Consider the following 17,707-nt stretch of genomic DNA (forward strand, 5'->3'; position numbering starts at 1 on the left):
CTACCTACAGTACAACCCCAGCTTATAACTCCTACTGTGATCCGTCCACGGATTTTGGAGCCTACATACCCAAGAATTCCAAGCTTGTCTGTCCCAGATCCAAAGGCTTAGCCTTCAACAACTCCAACACCTCCACTGATCTGGATGGCCCTGACTTTGTCAGAGCTTGAAGGATCTCAGATATGTAGTGTTTGGCACCAGATCCAGGGGTTTGGTTTAGACTCTGATGTTTTCAGAGCTGTCCTTTCCTCTTGGGTGTCACGGTGCTGGACAACTTGGCTCCAACCTCTGCATTGAGGCAGGATCCCGGAGGTATTGGGTTCCGTTCTGCACAGGTGGCTTCAGGTCCTACCAGGCTGGGACTTGGTTCTACCATAGTTTCATCCCTTGAAGTAGAGGAGACAGCATTTTCCACCTCCATGACATTCTTGACTTCCCTCAGGTCCACCCCCTCCAAAGCTGTCTACTGTGGATCCTGCATCTTTTCATCCTGTGAAATCTGGACAGCCGGTCCAGTCAAGCCTGGAGATGGTCCTCATTCAGGACTCTGCTGGCACTTCCAAGTCCTCCCTGGAACCCCCTATTGGAGAACATCCTCAGAAGCGTACATGTAAAATGAGGCATGTAGACTTCCCCCAGGAATTCATAATCGAAGACACTGACTTTGATTAAGGGGAATGGTCCCTCAGATCACCCCATGAGGACTTATTTGGTGAAATACTCAAACTTTTGAGACAGAAAGGTGGTTGGTCTTCCAACACCCCCTCCCCCAGTAGGAGTCAGTGTTTCTCGTGACTTTTGGTGCTGACTCAGGTACATCTTGGGTAGTGCCCCTGGTGGATGAGATGGTGGACTTCATCTTCAGCCAAGCTTGGAAGGATCTGGAAGTCATGGAGGCCCATCCCCTAGAGGCCAGATAAGCACTTCATTGCATCAAAGAATAGGACCCTTTGGAGCAAGGGTCCCCCAATGGAAGCTATGGTGGTAGCAGCAGCCACCAAGAAAAAACTCGCTGAACAGAGTTCTTCTGTCCTGCCACCAAACAGAGAGTCCAGGGTGTTGTACAGATTTGGGAAATGTTTCTACACTTCCGTTACCTTTGCCCTCAAGTCACTGAACTATTTTGCACACATTACGAGATTTCAGAGGGAATTGATCAAGGAGTTTTCCAATACCCTTTCAAAGTCCATGTCTGTAGAGGACAAGAAGACATTTTTTTTCGCAACTGACAACTCTCCATTCCCTATTGGATGGGTCACAGAGGTTAATTTCTCATGCGTAAGAGGGAGCTTCAAGAGCCGCAGGTTCAGGAATTGTTGTAAGAAGGCATGCCTGCATGCATCTCTGTGACTTTGTGGAGCTTTTCATGAGGTTATTCATCAGTGCTCCTTTTGATGGATCCTTCTGTTTGGCCTTGAGGTGAAGGAGACTCTCTCTAGGAGTGAGCAGGATGGGAAGATGTTATTTGCCATAGGAATATGCTTTTCTACCTCCTCAAAGGACTTTCTCCCAGAACCAGAGAGGAGGTAGAAAGATGTGGTTCCAAAAGATGCAAAGGTCTTCCCAGCACTCCTACGGCAGAGGAGGGAACTCTAATGGAAGACATTGCACTCATGGCAGAGGTGGCTTGCAACATCAGGGCTTCAGAGGTTTTTTTTTTGAGAAGCCATTTTAGCCCCCCTGAAGGGTTGCCTGACTACTGCACTCTGGAAGTAGTCAGGGGGTGCTTTTCTCTGTATCCAGAAACCTGGACAGCCATTAGCAATGATATTTTGGTGTGCAGAATAATATTTAGAGGTTATTACATACCATTTTTCCTCCTATCTTCCCAAAGGAATAAAATAATTTGCAATGTTCCACCCAGTCAAAGCAAAGAAGTCGCCATAGAAATAGAAAAACCGGTGAGAAAAATAGTCATACAAGTGGTCCCCCAAGACCAACAAGGATCCATAACCTATTCAAGATTCTTTTTAGTGCCAAAGAAGACAGGGGACCTAAGACCAATTCTAGATCTATGTAATCTGAATCAATTTACTTGAAGTTCTGGATGGTCATGGCTCATTCCATACAGCCACTGTTGCATAAGAATGATTGGATGTGCTCTTTAGACCTCCAGGACACATACTATTATATCAAGATACACAGGTGCTCCAGGAGATATCTCTGTTTCCAACTGAGAGCAAGTAACTATCATTTCAGAATCCTGCCCTTTGGTTTCACCACATCCCCCAGGGTGTTCGCCAAGTGCATAGCAGTGGTCGCAGCTCACTTGAGACTGCATGCATTCAGTGTATTTCCTTAACTAGATGACTGGCTCCTTTATGCTTCAAGCCTCTATTGATTCAGGCCAGGGAGTACTTGCTTCATCTGTGTCCTCAACTGGGCATCACAGTGAACTACACCACATCTCAGCTGTTCCCTAATCAAGCCCTGACATTTATTGGTGCTCCTCTGGATATAGTGACACAGATCACAAGCTTACCACAGGCAAGGCTAATCAGTCTATGCAACCAAGCGTAACACATTCTCTCTCTCCCTTCCTCTCCAGCCAGGCTGGTATTACAGCTTCTCATATCAATGGCAGCGTCTATATTTCTGCTACGTTTAGCAAGATTTTACATGCGAGTACTACAGTGGACCTGGGTCTATATTGAATTAGCGAACGCTTAGAAAAGTTAACGCTAATTCATCGACCATTTTTAAGTGAAAGCTTAAAATCTCGAACACCTGGAACAATGATTTTTTTTCCTAGGGAAACTCCCGAAACCGGCCCAGTGATTTTTTGCCCTGTGGAAAAAAATTGTTGTTCGGGTGTTCGGGATTGTAAGCTTTTGCTTAAAAGGGGTCAGTGAATTAGCGTTTGCTTTCCTAAGTGTTCGCTAATTCAATATAGACCCGTGGACTCTTGCGGTACAATGGTTAATAGGGCATCACCCTTTGACTGCAACTATTCGAATTACAAATACTTGCAAACAACACATATCCTGGTGGAATCACACAGAAGTTGTTTCTCTGGGCCACCCTTTTATTCTTCCTATGTTAAAGGCCACAGTGACAACAAATGCCTCCCAATGGGGAGGGTAATACTTGGGAAGGATGGTGCAAGGCATATGGTCTCAATTGGACGTCAGTCTTCACATCAGTATCCTAGAAATGAGAGCAGTCCTATTAGCGATGTTTGCTGTTCAGATGGACAACATGTCAGTGATCTGGTACATCAACAAACTGGGGGGTGGGCTATTGCTATCCCCTATGTCGAGAGAGTATGGTGATGGGTGATCTCTTCTGGCCGCTTTCTATTGGCAATGCTTATTCATGGGAAGTCCAGCATGCTAGCAGACAAACTGAGCAGGTCCATTTTACTTCCTCACGAGTGGTCCATCAACCATTCAATGATGGAAATGATATTTTGCCACTGGAGCCGACCATGTTGCAACCTGTTTGCTTCTCCCATCAATTCCAAGTGCAGCAGTACTTTGCTGTGATCTCCCCAGAGAGGGAGTCACTGAGAAACTCTGATTCATGATTGCCCCCCCCCGGTCTCCGATATGCCTTTCCCCCCTTACCCCTTCTAGAGAAAGCATTTTGTCGGAAGTGCAAAGGTAATCCTCATTGCAGCATTCTAGTCTCAACAAGTGGGGTTCCCCTTCCTGTGGGCTCACCTGTCATTCCCCTTCCTATGACTTCAACTAGTTCACCCTCCCTGGATGTTGGATCCTTCTCGGGATATTCTGTTTCCCCATCCGGGTTACCTCACCTGGATATACAAACCCTCAAATTGACTGCATGGTTTCTCCATTTCCAATGATGGCTAGAAACCCCAGGCTTTTTTCCCCAGTTCATCACATCCTGACATCCCAGAAAGTTTCTACCAAAAAGATTTATAAGAACAGATGGAAAAGGCTTTTTGTGTGAGACCTTCAGAGACAGACTCCTTTTCAACACCTATCCCAGCTGTCCTTGACTTCCTTGCTTCCATTTTCAGTAATGTATCTAGTTACTCGATAGTTAAGGTCCAACTTGGTGCCATTTTAATTTTCACTTAGTTGAAAACTATTCTTGTTTGGCTTGTCTGAGATTATGTTAGGCTTTTCTTACAGGTATCTTTTTCTTCAAGCTCCTGTTAAGGACCCACTCCTCCATGGGACTTAACAGTACATCTGTAATCTTTGACCCAACCCCCCTTTAAGCCTTCAGCCAAGGTAGACTTAAAGTTCTTATCAATGAAAACTCTTCCTGGTCACCATAACATTGGCTAGACGAGTATCAGAGCTCCATGTACTTTCATCCCAGCCACCGTATCTGATTTTTCATAAGGACAGGGTATCCCTTCGGACAAACCCTTCCTTCTGACCCAAGGTGCCATCAGTGACAACTATCAACCAGTCCATCAGTCTACCCATTTTCTTTCAGAGTTTTTCCAAGAAGGGAGAATACATGCTGTATCTGTTGGATTTCCATAAACAACTTAGATTTTACATTCACAGAACTAAAGATTTCAGAAAATCAGACCAATTGTTTGTTTCTTTTTACAAAGCTAAATTGGACAAAGCAGTATCTAAAGTAACCTTAGATAAGTGACTCACTGATTGCATTTCTTTTGTGAATAAGAATAATTGACACTACCTAAACTGCCTAAGGCTCATTCCACCAGATCTATGGCCACATCATCTGCTTTTTGGTCCATCTTCTCGGACACAGCCCAGATGTGCACAGCAAGATGTTCAAGCTTGGACACACACACACACACACACACACACACACACACACACACACACAATACACATAAATCCTTACCTGCACTTTATAGGAATAGCAAGTCACTTTTCAGCAAAAAATAATTCATGCTGTGGACACAAGGCCTGTTAGCCAGAAACAGATGTGAGAAACCAAGTCCTGTGTGACGGCAGTGAAAAAGCAAGTGTAATATACTGCAGTGTTTAACTTTTGTTTTTCTAAGGATAACACTAACCCTGCTGTTGCTATGTGTTACTGACTTGTCTGAATAGTGTAGGCTGATACATTATTATTTTAAATGTAGTTTTCTTACTGTTATGTAGGAACAGCTTAAACTGTCACAAAGTGCACGAGTGCTACATGGTGAAAATATCACATAAAGAAATGTTTCATATTTGAGTTTTCTGTGCTAAAAATCTGTACTTTAAGTACAGCAGAAGATGCATTTTTTGTGGTAAGACTCTGTGTGCTTTGAATGGTAGCATAAAGTATATCATCAGGCTATTTTCCCTTGAGATTTATTTACCTTTTTAAGTAAATCATAGCCTTGTTTGTGAAACCACTAAAAGGAGTGCTTCACTATTCATTGTTCCTATTACATGTAATTTTAAACAAGTATCTATAAAGGGTCTGCCTTGTGCTTTGCTGCTGTTAGAAACATTTGAAACACTAGTTTTCTTTGTATATGTTGTATTTCATAAATGCGCTAACTGTTGCTCCACTTGTTTCTTTTAAATAATGGTATCCCTGTCATTTTGTATATCTCATGTTAAACTAGATATGTGCTTATCTACAAAAAATGTCTGTACTACCCTTCACTCAGTTTTGTCAGAAATCCAATGACGGTCTGTGATTGCTGATATTAATACAGGCACGCTACACAGCTTAGTTAAGGACACTTAATAGAAGTCATCCACGACAGTTTGGTACTGGCTTAATCTCATGGATTTAATCCACAAATCAATATGTTATAGCATTTGTGTGGGTTTATTATTCATATGACATCTGTGGTTCTAGGCCACTAATGGGATTATTTATTTTTTGCAGTATCATTAATGAAACTCTAAACATGCTTTCCGCTATGTGATGTGATATTGAAGTATTTACTTTTCTTGTTACTTCATGATGCCTACATTTCTTGCCCAACTGCATGCCTTTTGCAGACTGGAACAGCTTAAATTTCCGCAGCACCTTTTTTTTCGTGTCAGATGTTGTTCTTTTGGGAATTGGACAGATAAATTCTGTTGCTGTTATATTGCAGTCAATGTGGATAAGTGTACAGAAAACATCAGAGGCTCACAGTTGCACCGTTCAGGAATGTGCAAATACATTGGCCCTTTCTATGACTGTTGTTTTTACCTGGCAGATAGGCATGGAAGAAAACAGACTTCTCAGAGATGTACAATGAAATTTACAAATTTCACTTTTTTCACATTGTCATGAGATATATGCAGATTTTCCCCAGGGAAAAAAAAGTGCTTCAAACCAGTGGCTTGCAAATGCAAAGCAATGTGTAGATCATTAATAATGCACTGGTACTAAGAAACCAGACTGCTGGAAGGTACAGCATAGCTGCATTTTAGCGGTATACAGAGCATTGTGGACGGTGGTGGTGCTGCGGTAGCATTGTCGCCTCACAGTAAGACGCTGTCCGGTTCAATTCTCATCTAGAGCGTCTTCTGCGTGGAGACATGTGTGAATGGGCGTACTTTCGTTGAAGGTTGTGCGTCAGGCCTGGCAAGCTGGTACATAAAAATCAACTGCCAATCATTAGCGGACCGGAGTTCCGCTGTGGCGACCCCTAACCGGGAAAAGCCGAAAGACACAAACAAACAGAGCATTGTGGATACAGTAATAAGTGTGATAAATATTTCCCTAGAGGTGATATGATTATATTCACTTGTACATTAAAGCAGCATTCCAGGTTTCATTGTTCTTTGACTACGGTTGGATTATGATTTGTAATTGAATTACTTCTTGACATATATTTTACGTACCTCATTTGAAGCAACCTTAAAATGCTTCCCCTACGACTACTGCACTTCCAAGTCCTGGAGTCGTAACTAGTTCATCATAAATGATCAATACCACTAGCCACCAAAAAGAATCCTACTGCTCAAGATATATTGTTTGGGGGGGGCAGACCCTTAGTATCCTCTGTGCAGGGGTCTTCATCCCATACATTCCCTGACCTAAATATACTTCATGGTTGCACAACTACAAGGAAAGAAGGAACACCGTGCAAAGATTGAAACACTGGCTCTGTGGAGTGCTGCATCTTGACTGTGTGTGTGTGATACACACACATATATGCTTATACACACACACACACACACACATATATATGTGTGTGTGTCTGTGTGTGTGTGTGTGTATGTATGTATATGTATATGTATATAAATATATATATATATATATATATATATTATATATATACAAACACACACACATATACACACGCACACAGCTTCTGAACAGTGGGAGCAGTAGCATAAACTGTAATGGGGTATAGGAGGCCAAATTTAAGGAGCAGTTAACATTTAATGAGCAGCTTCGCTAAGAAAAAATATTTAGATATAGTCCTTTTTTTGCATTAAATGAAAAAGAACTATATTTTCTCTTCTTCGTTATTTTTTACTGAGTAATGTTCACCAAAGTAAAATCTTTGCTCCTGGTAACTTATCCTTTGCCTTCCTATCTATGGTCATTATATAGTAATCACGATAATGCACAACATGGAGCACACATTTTTATGTGCTCAAAACTCAGATTTCAAGAAATTCACAGCGAGAGCAAAGCTCAAAAGGTGAATCTAGGCATCCATGTCGAGAACACATTGTTGTTTTACACTGTATATAATTTTATATATTTTATTTTAGATTTATACATAAGCTAGGTTTTCACTTTTACTGATAATTCATGTAATAGAGTTTTAGAGTTTAAAAGGAAGGGTAGTAATTTTATGCCATTGCCAACACATATTAGATATTTATTTTTTTTTTTTATTTTTATTTTTTTTTTATTTTTTTTATTGTATTCTCACCTCTCTTCATTTTTGCATATCATCATATATATATAGGATATAGGACATAGAGTTTTTTATATATTATATTTTATTCAGTCACTGGGTTGAATAAGAGTTCTTAAGACACATAGTTTATGATTTAATTACCTGTTTTTGTTTTCAAGTTTGGAGTTTTCATCATCATTTAACTGTTTGAGCTTTGTTGGTTCTGTTTTTAGTATTTATATATTTCATCTATCTCTAACATGAATAATAGTACTTGCCAGTGCTTGGTTTGTTTAATTAGATGATTTTATTCACATGGTTAGGTTTAGATAATTAAGCTAATTGATCAATTACTTGGTTTTAGCTTACATCTTGGTACACGTGAAAGCGCTTGTTCACAATAAATTTTTTTACATTTATATTGGTGTGGGTGAATTTCCAGTTTGTATTCTCACACATGACAAGGACTATGATCATCGAGGCACAAGCATAATTCTTTGTAGTGCATGCAGCTTTATCTGCTCCACATATTACCAGTTATAGGGAAAAATATATAGGATTGCTAAATGTTTTACTGTCTTTCAAAGCTGATAAAGCACTTGGCATTGTGGAACAGACAGCAGCACGCCTCTTAGCTTCTTTGTTTAAGAAATTTGGATGAATCCAAAAATAATGGGGTGAAAAGGATCAAAATCAGGGACAGTTTCAAATATTGCTGTTATTCACATATTTTCTGAACAATAAGAAGTACAAAATTCTAATGCCTCTAATTTTTGTTGTTATTAACTAGCTGTAATCCTCAGGGATTTACCAGAAAATCAAAAAATACACGAGACAGAACAAAAATATGTGACAAACTCCGGGACAATTGAGAGACTGCACATCAAGCATATATGTTTTACCTTCTGCTGCTGTTCTTTGCCAAATAGTACTGTGCATTGTTAGTCCCTAACACGAGACTCAAGTGTTACAGTGATTGTGTGGGGGGGGAGCTCAAGTATAATAGTGATTGTGTGTGTGTGGGGGTTAACAGTTGTTAAGCACTGCCCCAAGCAATTGCTGTTATGATTGAGCCTCACATTTTTTCTGATATCAGAGCACAGTCTCAGCCATACCTCTGAACCTCTTAAAGCAAGAAATCTGGACAAAACCATCAGTGATGGGGGACAAAGGCCCCAAAATAGGGACACTTTTTAAATGTTGTTCTTTCAAGCTTCGAAAATTGATAGAATAACAGGGTTTGCATTAACATAAATTTTCTGATGAGTATGAAGTCTGAAACTCACATGACTGTCATTATTTTCTGACTTCAACCTTCAGTAATTTGCCAAAGACTTGCCAGAAGACCACAATTTTATGAGAAATAGAACAAAAATACAAGGCAAAAATCTGGACATTCTGTGAAAATCTGTACAGTTTAGAGGTACTCAGTGCTCCACGCACTATAAAGTAATCTGTACAGACAAAAAAAAAGAATTTTAAAACTGACACGTTCTTGTATGGATATACGCTGTACTATCTCAAAGAGTAATATGCAATGCTGTACTATCTAAAATGTTCTTAATTATTCTGCGTGTTCAAAGCTTATTTTAAGCTGTTCACAGCTCTTGTAAAGTGTCCACACAGAGTTCAGAATGCCAAAGCACAACATTGACCTTGTTAGCATAGTATTAAAAAAGATAAAAGGCAGAGTAAAATTCTTGAAAGTTCATAATTAGATGGCAGCAAAAGGATCTTCTTTGTGGATACTATAATGAGAAGGTTAGTAAGGAAATGATGAGATTCAGCAGGATATCAAAATGTTTAGGATAAAACAGGGAGTGGGAGTCCTGGTTTCATACTGTTTGATAGTTTGCTAGTGACCAAAGTACTACCAAAAATATAGATGTTTTTATACCCCAAGTTGATTTCAAAGGATTTTTCCTAAGGAAGATAGCAAATGCTGAGGATCTAAAGCAGTGGTGCACAACCTTTTTGTGGGGAGGGCCACTACATGAATTCTTAATGCATCTGCGGGCCACCTCAAAACAGTAAGTCGTTATGAATTGACAATAGGTCCAGGTGAGTGGCATTTTTACTTAAGACAGCAGCCATGAAATTGCCTGTTTCTACATCAACTTTGCATTTAACTTTATTCTGGATTGCAGCCATGACTTATTACAAACTCTTGCAAAAAGTTACTTTTGTTTACGAGCTACAAGTTATAAACAAGAAAGAATAGTTATTTCAGCGGCTAAAATTAGAGGTGTGCACAACTACAGTCAGTTAGGTAAGTAAGCATGTGCTGGAAAGTTTGCATGACTGGAGTAAGGCATATAATTTTTTCGCCTTTTTTTTTTTCATTTTTTGGTTGCTCTCTGGGGGCCAGATGGCGTTGTGTGGCGGGCCGGACGTTGAGCACCACTGATCAAAAGGAGAAAAATGGGTGGGGGGGGTAGAACAGGTTTTTAGGTTTAAAAAATTCCCTACAGAGTACTTTGAGAGAAATGTTGGTCAACAGATATAGTAACTAAGGCAGTAATTTTTCTGAGTTAGGATCATCATCATTAACACATTTTCTCCATTCTTACTTACATGGGTTCAGGATGTCACATCACCCTAGGCCAATGTGATCAACCTCCTAGAGCCAGTGTTTACAACGCTGATCTAATAGGATCTGAATTACTTAAACATAATGAGGCCTTACTGAGTTTAATGCCTCTGGATGCCAGAAAGCAGTTGCTAGAAAACAGAAATCACAATCTAAACCCAACAGTGATGTAAGTTTTGAATATTGTAAAGGAGATAAAATAACTGGAGGTGGGAAGAGCAAATTTTATAGAAATAACTGGAATTTGTGTAAACAATGCATGCAAAATAATGCAAAGGAGGAGGAGTGATATTTAAGGGAAGACAGGATAGCAATTTATGTAATGTTGGACTAAATGAAAAAATGTTCGAAAGCATGTACTCTACAATGATGTTAATAATGGAAACTGTTAAGGTTTCATTTTCTAGTAATGTATGTGAACTCATGTTGGGAATTAGAATGTGATGAATTAGTAAAGATGGTTAAAAAATAAAAAATTTATATTTTCTAGACATGCAACATTTTTTCATATCACTGACAAAGCAATAACATTGTAAGTCAAGTAACAAACGTCAGCATGTGACCCATCCTCCCATCTTATTGGGGGAACATTAAACTTTTAATCAATGCCATTTTTTTCTTTGTGACGCAGGATTTTTTCCAGAAAGTTTAAATGTTATTTAGTATATTGTTTAAAGCTCTATGTCCCACAGTCTCTTGGAGGAGCTTTTCTAACTTCACAAGTAATAAATAATGTATCATGTATAAACTCATTATGTTAGCACTCATCACCTGTAATTTATAAAGGAACGTAGGAGTGCAGAGAAGGCCATCCACCTTTGAAAAATTGGCCTTCACTATTCTCCTTCTATCTGCCTCTCACTGTGTTTGTCTTGATATTGTATTCTTGGCATCCATTTATTTAAAAAAGCCTGCCTGACTTTCCCCTTTATTGGTTATTCTTCTGTATCAGCCAATATACTTACTATGTTTCTCAGATTGTGTTGGTAATGTCTCAGACCTCAAATGGCTAATTTATGTACAATATCTGTGCATTGTATTTACAACATCCTTTACCTCCCCCAGAAAGTATACCTCATTATAGCCTATCAAACACTGCCTTTAATAAGTGTGAGGGTCCAGCATTAAAAGTTTCTGAACATAGTTAAGCTCAAAGAATACAAATCTTGTCCGTTTATTACAGTGCCATACATCCACCTTTCATCGTATGTATTGGGGAATATTTGTTGTAAGCTAGCAGGAGTATAACAATATCTGAATAGACACTTCATAGCAAATACACAAAAAACTGCAAGACTTTATAGCATACCTGAACACTGGATACCCAAATTATGCTTCTGGACTTGGAAAATGTAATAAATTAGTCCATCACTTATTCATTTCCAGTTCTCTAAAACTCGAGTAATGACTTTTATGCTCTGCCAGCCACACATTTTTTTTTTTCAATAGCTTTGTAATTTATTTGCCTTACTTAATCATTCCTGCATCTTTGTGTTCTAAATATTACTAGCCTTTTGATTTTTAAGTCTTTTCACATCTGTTACTCAACCTTGCATTGTAGTTCCCTAACTCTATTGTACTTCAAATTTGTTTTGGATTCTTTCCCATCCTGTTATGCAGTCATCTTTCCATAATTGGTGCTAGTAAATAAAAGGGTTATCCATATTGCCCCATCTCCAAAATAAATTCTTCAGCTGTCTGTCTTGTACAGTTAACCAAAGATGTATAACTTCACTACCCCATAGTCTTCACTTTCTGTTATTATATAATTGCTTAAATGATACGATTTGTATAGCCTGCTAATCTGCTAAATATGACTAGCGTACAAAACAAATTACTCAGCTCTGTTTGGATTTGCTAGGGTTGTCAGAATATCTTCCACAAACAAAGGCAATGTAAGTTGTTGCCAAGCCCACATATTCTTCCGTAGCTCAGACCTTTTGCTGTACTGTGACAAAGGTTCAAGATATAGTGCAAAAAGAGAGGCTGACAGGGAACAGGCCTAATGAGTACCCAGAGTAAGCTGAAACATTTCAGATAATTATGCTAAAAGCTTCATTTGGGCTGATGAACCTTTATACATTTTTGCAAAGAAGGTTTGTCAACTTATTTGGAAATCCCACCTTATTCAAAACTGCAGATAAGAATGGCCATCTGACTCTGTCAAATATATTGTCTGCATGTGTGTTGAATATCAGAAGGATCTTGCCATGTATACTCATATCTATAATCACTGGAGTTCTGCTGCGTCCCCCCACACAAGCCCACATTGATACTGATGAATTAAGACTGGTATAATTCTCACTAACCTTTTCACTAATACAGCCGTAACAACTTAGAATTCCATTCCGTACTGGCATCAGTCTGTAGGAGGAAGGCATCACAGAATTATTCCCCTTCTATTGATATAACCAGAATTATAGCCTATTTCTAAGGAGAGGGACGTTCCCTTTATAGTAACACTTGGTCATCTGAACCCCCCCCAAAAAAAAAAAATCAGTTGCTTCTCCTGCCCTAACGTTTGAGCACTTAAGAAAATCCTGTTAGGAAAGGGGAAGTTATTCATGGCTTTCTCAGATAGCACTGACTTAATTTCTTCTACAATAATGGGTTTCAATAACTCTGCAACATAACCATTTTCTGATCTACACATCATTGTATGATCAAAAAAGCTCCTCCTCAGTCTAGAAATTTCTACCATTTCTATTACCTTTGGTACAAGTTGTCACAGTAATTTTACACAAGAAAATCAGCTTTGCTTACCATATTGTGTGGTAAAACATCATGTTAAAGAAAACAAGTGAGCAAAGCACTTAATTCACTCTTGGGAAGAAAATGAATTTAACTTGCATTGTATCAGCTCCAGACAGATACAAGGCTGGATTCAGAAATGTCTGAGAGTAGCCTGGCATTAGCCTGTACTTTGGTGCTCTCCCAGTATGCTTAACCATAAAAATGGAATACAAAAAAAGGTCTTCGGATAGGGCTCTCATGAATAATTAATTAGGGAATTTAGCTCTTTCCTTGCTTAGCAGGTGATTCTCCCCCTGTTAACAAGACATGATGCTGTTTTCAAGCTAGGGCATGGGTACCTGAGCAGGTCAGTGTATGGATTGTTAAGCAGTATAAAAGTTGATCTTTGTAGAAAATCAGTTGCTGTAACTTACTGTAGCCTCAAAGAGCCACTATAGCTAATTAGGCTGTTCTCCGTGCTTCCTGTGGAAAATTGTGTTGCACACTGGAAGTCTTATCATGCATTGCTGAGCTGTACATGCATAATAGTATTGCTACATGACTGCAATTAGCTTTTTTACTTTTGTAATATTATTTTTTTTTTGTAGTTGTATTAGTATTTTTATCATGCCTTTTGCCATTAGGTGGAGCTAATCACAAGTAACGTGTATGCTTCAGAATGTTTCTTGAACTACAGTACAGCAAGCCCTTCCAGCTGTTGGCTTTGTCACAGCTACCCCTTGTGGCTAGGTGCAAGGTTATCTGAATTCTAGCCATGCTATATGACCTTGTCTTCTTTAATCCTTATATGCAAAGCTGAGTCTTTGTATTGACATCTTGCATATTGGACAACTCAGTATTAGAATACAGGAATGGATGATAATGTTTTACACAGTTCTTACTGCTTGGTGGATTAGGGCTCCAATAAAATTTTATTACATTTTAGTGGACACTGATGTCATTGGTCTTGCTGCACTGTTTCATGGGAGACCTTTCTCTCTATTTCTAAGGACTAGGACTAGGGGAAGGGGCACTGGGACCTCCCCACTACTACTTCCATCACCCCCACCCCACACATACATGATTTTTCTCAGTGTAGCATTTTACATATAGTTGTGCTTGTTGCTTATTGATCTTAATTACTGCTTTAAAGCACATCATTTTTGGTTTGTCAGGTATATGAAGTCTTTGACATCTATTAGCTTTTCCTGCAAATCAGGCAGATGGAACCTTGGTTTAATATCTTCATGGAAGAAAAGGACTGTGGAAATGCAGGATCCCCATACTGTATTGCAGAGTCTATATTAGTATATAAATCCAAGGGCCTAGTGCCGGAATTGAACTGTCAGTGTTTTCATCTTTTAGCAAGAGACATGCAGCTGTGTCAGCCACTGACAGTGTCCTTCACTAATGTTGCCTTTCTCAACTGAGGAAAGCTGAGAAGAGGGTAAGGTTAGAGGTGTAATCTTACAGTCCCTTCACATTTTTCTTTCTCATGTTGTGAGCCACATTTTACATTTTACTATTGGCATGCATTGTATGATGTCCTGTGGTATTAGAAAAAAAGTAAATCTCCCATTGAGCTTTGCCTTTGTGCTACTGCTTGTTTGCAGGGATTCTTGCCAGGGGTTCTGTATCCCTTGTTGTTTTCCTTCCTGATAACCACTTCTGTGTTATAATTTTGCTGTCTGATACATGTAGACACAGGGTCTAAAACTGCAGAATGCTGTGTGTTGTATGTTGTTTATTTCTTGTATTTGTTATGCTGCATCACATTGTGAACACTTTTCTCATGGGAAGAAATAGATACAGTTCTGTTAACCTGATGTGCAAAAGCATGTATTGTTAAGTAAAAGAGTAACATTTTTTCCTTCATGTAATTTCCATCATTAAAAAATGCTACATGTTGCATAGTTGTAGGTTGGAGCCCAAAGTATTTTCCAAATGTGAATTAAGCAGCCTAATGTTAGTTAAACTGTTATAAAGCAGAGATCAAATCCTTCCGTGCTTTGTGTTTCATCTCAGGTTTCATTTAAGGGAGGAAAAGAGCTAGTTATCCCCAGCCAGATGCGTTGTTAGAAGTTCATGCTATCACTTTGACATTTAGAGTAAAACTCAATGTCTTCGTGAATTCCTCTTCATATTACCAGTGCCCGTCTCAGGGTTCTGACTTCTTCACAAACCATAACATTTTTTAGTGAGTGATTGATCTGTATTAAGTATCACAGCCATCAGAAGAATCTCGGGATGTTGCTTGTATAAACTGTAATACAAGCTGATGCCAGGCATTGGGTTACAGCCTTTCATAGACCTGCTGGCGATACTCAATCCTTCTGGATTTGGGAATGGGACTTATCTGATACCTTCCAAAAAAAGCCCTTCATTTTTTCTATTCCCAAGTTAAATAACACAACACATCTGGTAATACTGTAGCAGCATTGTCCTTTCAGTTCCTGCAATGGATCATATTACTACAATATTTCCTCTAAGATCCAGTTACTCAGAGGACAGCGTGACTTGAGAAAAGAACTATGTTATTACTAGTTTTCTTCTGTAAAGCACAGAGAGCTACTAAGGGGTGAAGTAAGATTTTTTTTTTTTTTTTAACTGTTGGTTTGGCAGCCTGTCTCATGGCTGATTGCAGCACGCATCTAAGAATGTTGAACTGTTAAAGAATCTGTGCTCAAGAAAGCCATTCATAAGTGATTGCTGAAATATTGTATGAAAATGTCCATATACACGGGGAGACAATATTTTGTTCTCTGACACAAACTCTTGTCTGAGTTTGTTATTCTTTTCAGAAAAGAAGTGCTGTACTGCTTAGTTGAGCTGGGAGGTCTGCTGAGAAATGGTTGATCTGTGCAGTGCTCTTTCAAGCTAAATTCCTTAAATAGAAGTTGAGTGTGCATTAACTAACTGAAACTGTATTTGACCCTGACCAATCTTGAAGCAGTGCATGATGGGCAATTGCTTTCATTTATATTCATACTGTGCCTTTTTTCCATGTACTTTATAGAGACTTGACTTCAGTAGGCACTTAATATGTGTGTGTGTGTGTGTGTGTGTGTGTGTGTGTGTGTGTGTGTGTGTGTGTGTGTGTTTTCCTCCAGTTTATGTTAGGTGAATGCCTTTTTTTGTTATTTTAGCCTTGCCTTATTGTGGAGCACCACTTTCTGTAGCACATGATGGGATACAGGTGAGCTAGAGCAGTGATTATCATTCCATGGTGTTTAAGCAAAAACCTGCAGGAACTTTGGTGACCTGTTGCCAACCTTAGCCTTGTATCTTGGATTACAAGAGTAATACAAACTAAAATACCACCTTTTTTCAGTCAGAATCAAGTAAAACCATAATAAGCAAAGCCTAGATATTAGGTGTCTTCGGAAATTATTATATAGGATATTGTATGTTTAAGTAATGAAAAAAAGTTACTCAACAGACAAACGGCAACTTTAAGATATGCTTATCCTGTAGAGTAATTCACAACCTTGGCACTATTTTTGTCATGCTTTGTCATGTACAAGTTTTAATTTCTTCAAGCTATGTCTGTGTATCTGATTACAAAATATAATGAAACCTGAAGGCAGAAGATGGTTGAATTCATGATACGATAAGTACAATAACAAATGCCTACTGGGTAAACTCATGTTTTACATAATAATTATATTTTTTTTAAATGTCTTGCTTTGTATACTGCACTAATATGTTTGCTTGTTTTTCCTTTAAGGTTATGGAACTAATATCTACAGCAATATGTGATTTGGTGCAGGGCATTTACTATGAAAATGCTTCTCTTGGAGAGGTAAGAACTCTGGAAAATCTGTGCTACTGTCAGTAAGTTTACCATAGTGCATCATGCTAAGCTTTTTGCTACATCCTTTGGGAGCCTCTTTTAGTTTGAATTTGTATTCTGCTCAGGCTTTTCATTAACTGAACGCTTTGCTGTAAGAAACAGTTTAGTATCTGTATGAAAATGTAGTATACACCCATTTCAGTATTTTGTGGCGCATACTGTATCTCCGCATAACAAAAATATTGTCTGTTTTTGGTCTTGAAGAAAGTAAATCTGACTGTATATGTGCACTTTTTTATTTCTAATTTTAGAAATAGTTCAAAAATATATAAAGTCTTAATTATTGTTTTCATCTTGGCTTATGTTAAAAAAGAAGAATAAAGAACAAGCTTTTGCTTTTCAATTTAGAGTTTGTGGTTCATTTCCTAAGCTCATACATCTTTCTTAAACTTTAGGGGGTTGTTTCCTTAAGACATTCATAATTTGTGGAAGTGTTTTGGAGTAGATCCTACCAGTATGACCACTGGTGACCATCAGCAGATTCCACTGACAGTTTTATTACCTAAGTCTGCCTAGTGTCCTTCTTCAGGTTATTTTGCCTCATCTGCTTAATGTTTTATTATCTGGGTGGCTAACTCTTATGAAGCTAACTGTACATTTTTTTTGCTTTAAGAAAACATATAAAGTGTTAAAGATTATTTCAATCTGATTTAAGTAAAATAAGATTTTGTTGGTCATGTTCCAGTATGGTGTTTAGTTTCTTTAAAAATAAGTCTTGTACCTGGTTCTGTGACACAGAGGGATGGAGGCCTAACTGCAACCTAAGCAACCAGGATTTGATTAG

The 17,707-nt window shown here is 38.6% G+C and overlaps 1 protein-coding gene across 1 annotated transcript in view; it reads left to right on the forward strand.

Moving 5' to 3' along the window:
* Positions 1-17,707, forward strand: part of PDSS2 (decaprenyl diphosphate synthase subunit 2) — a 1,587,149-nt gene that overhangs the window by 1,125,812 nt on the left and 443,630 nt on the right. Inside the window, exon 4 of the mRNA XM_044069781.1 lies at positions 16,798-16,872. Coding sequence (XP_043925716.1) covers positions 16,798-16,872 — 75 coding nt within the window. The remainder of the gene's footprint in view (positions 1-16,797; positions 16,873-17,707) is intronic.

The sequence above is a fragment of the Protopterus annectens genome, chromosome 1.part0 (genome assembly GCF_019279795.1).
Source record: "Protopterus annectens isolate FY-2018-M chromosome 1.part0, PAN1.0, whole genome shotgun sequence".
NCBI classification, from domain to species: Eukaryota; Metazoa; Chordata; order Ceratodontiformes; family Protopteridae; genus Protopterus; species Protopterus annectens.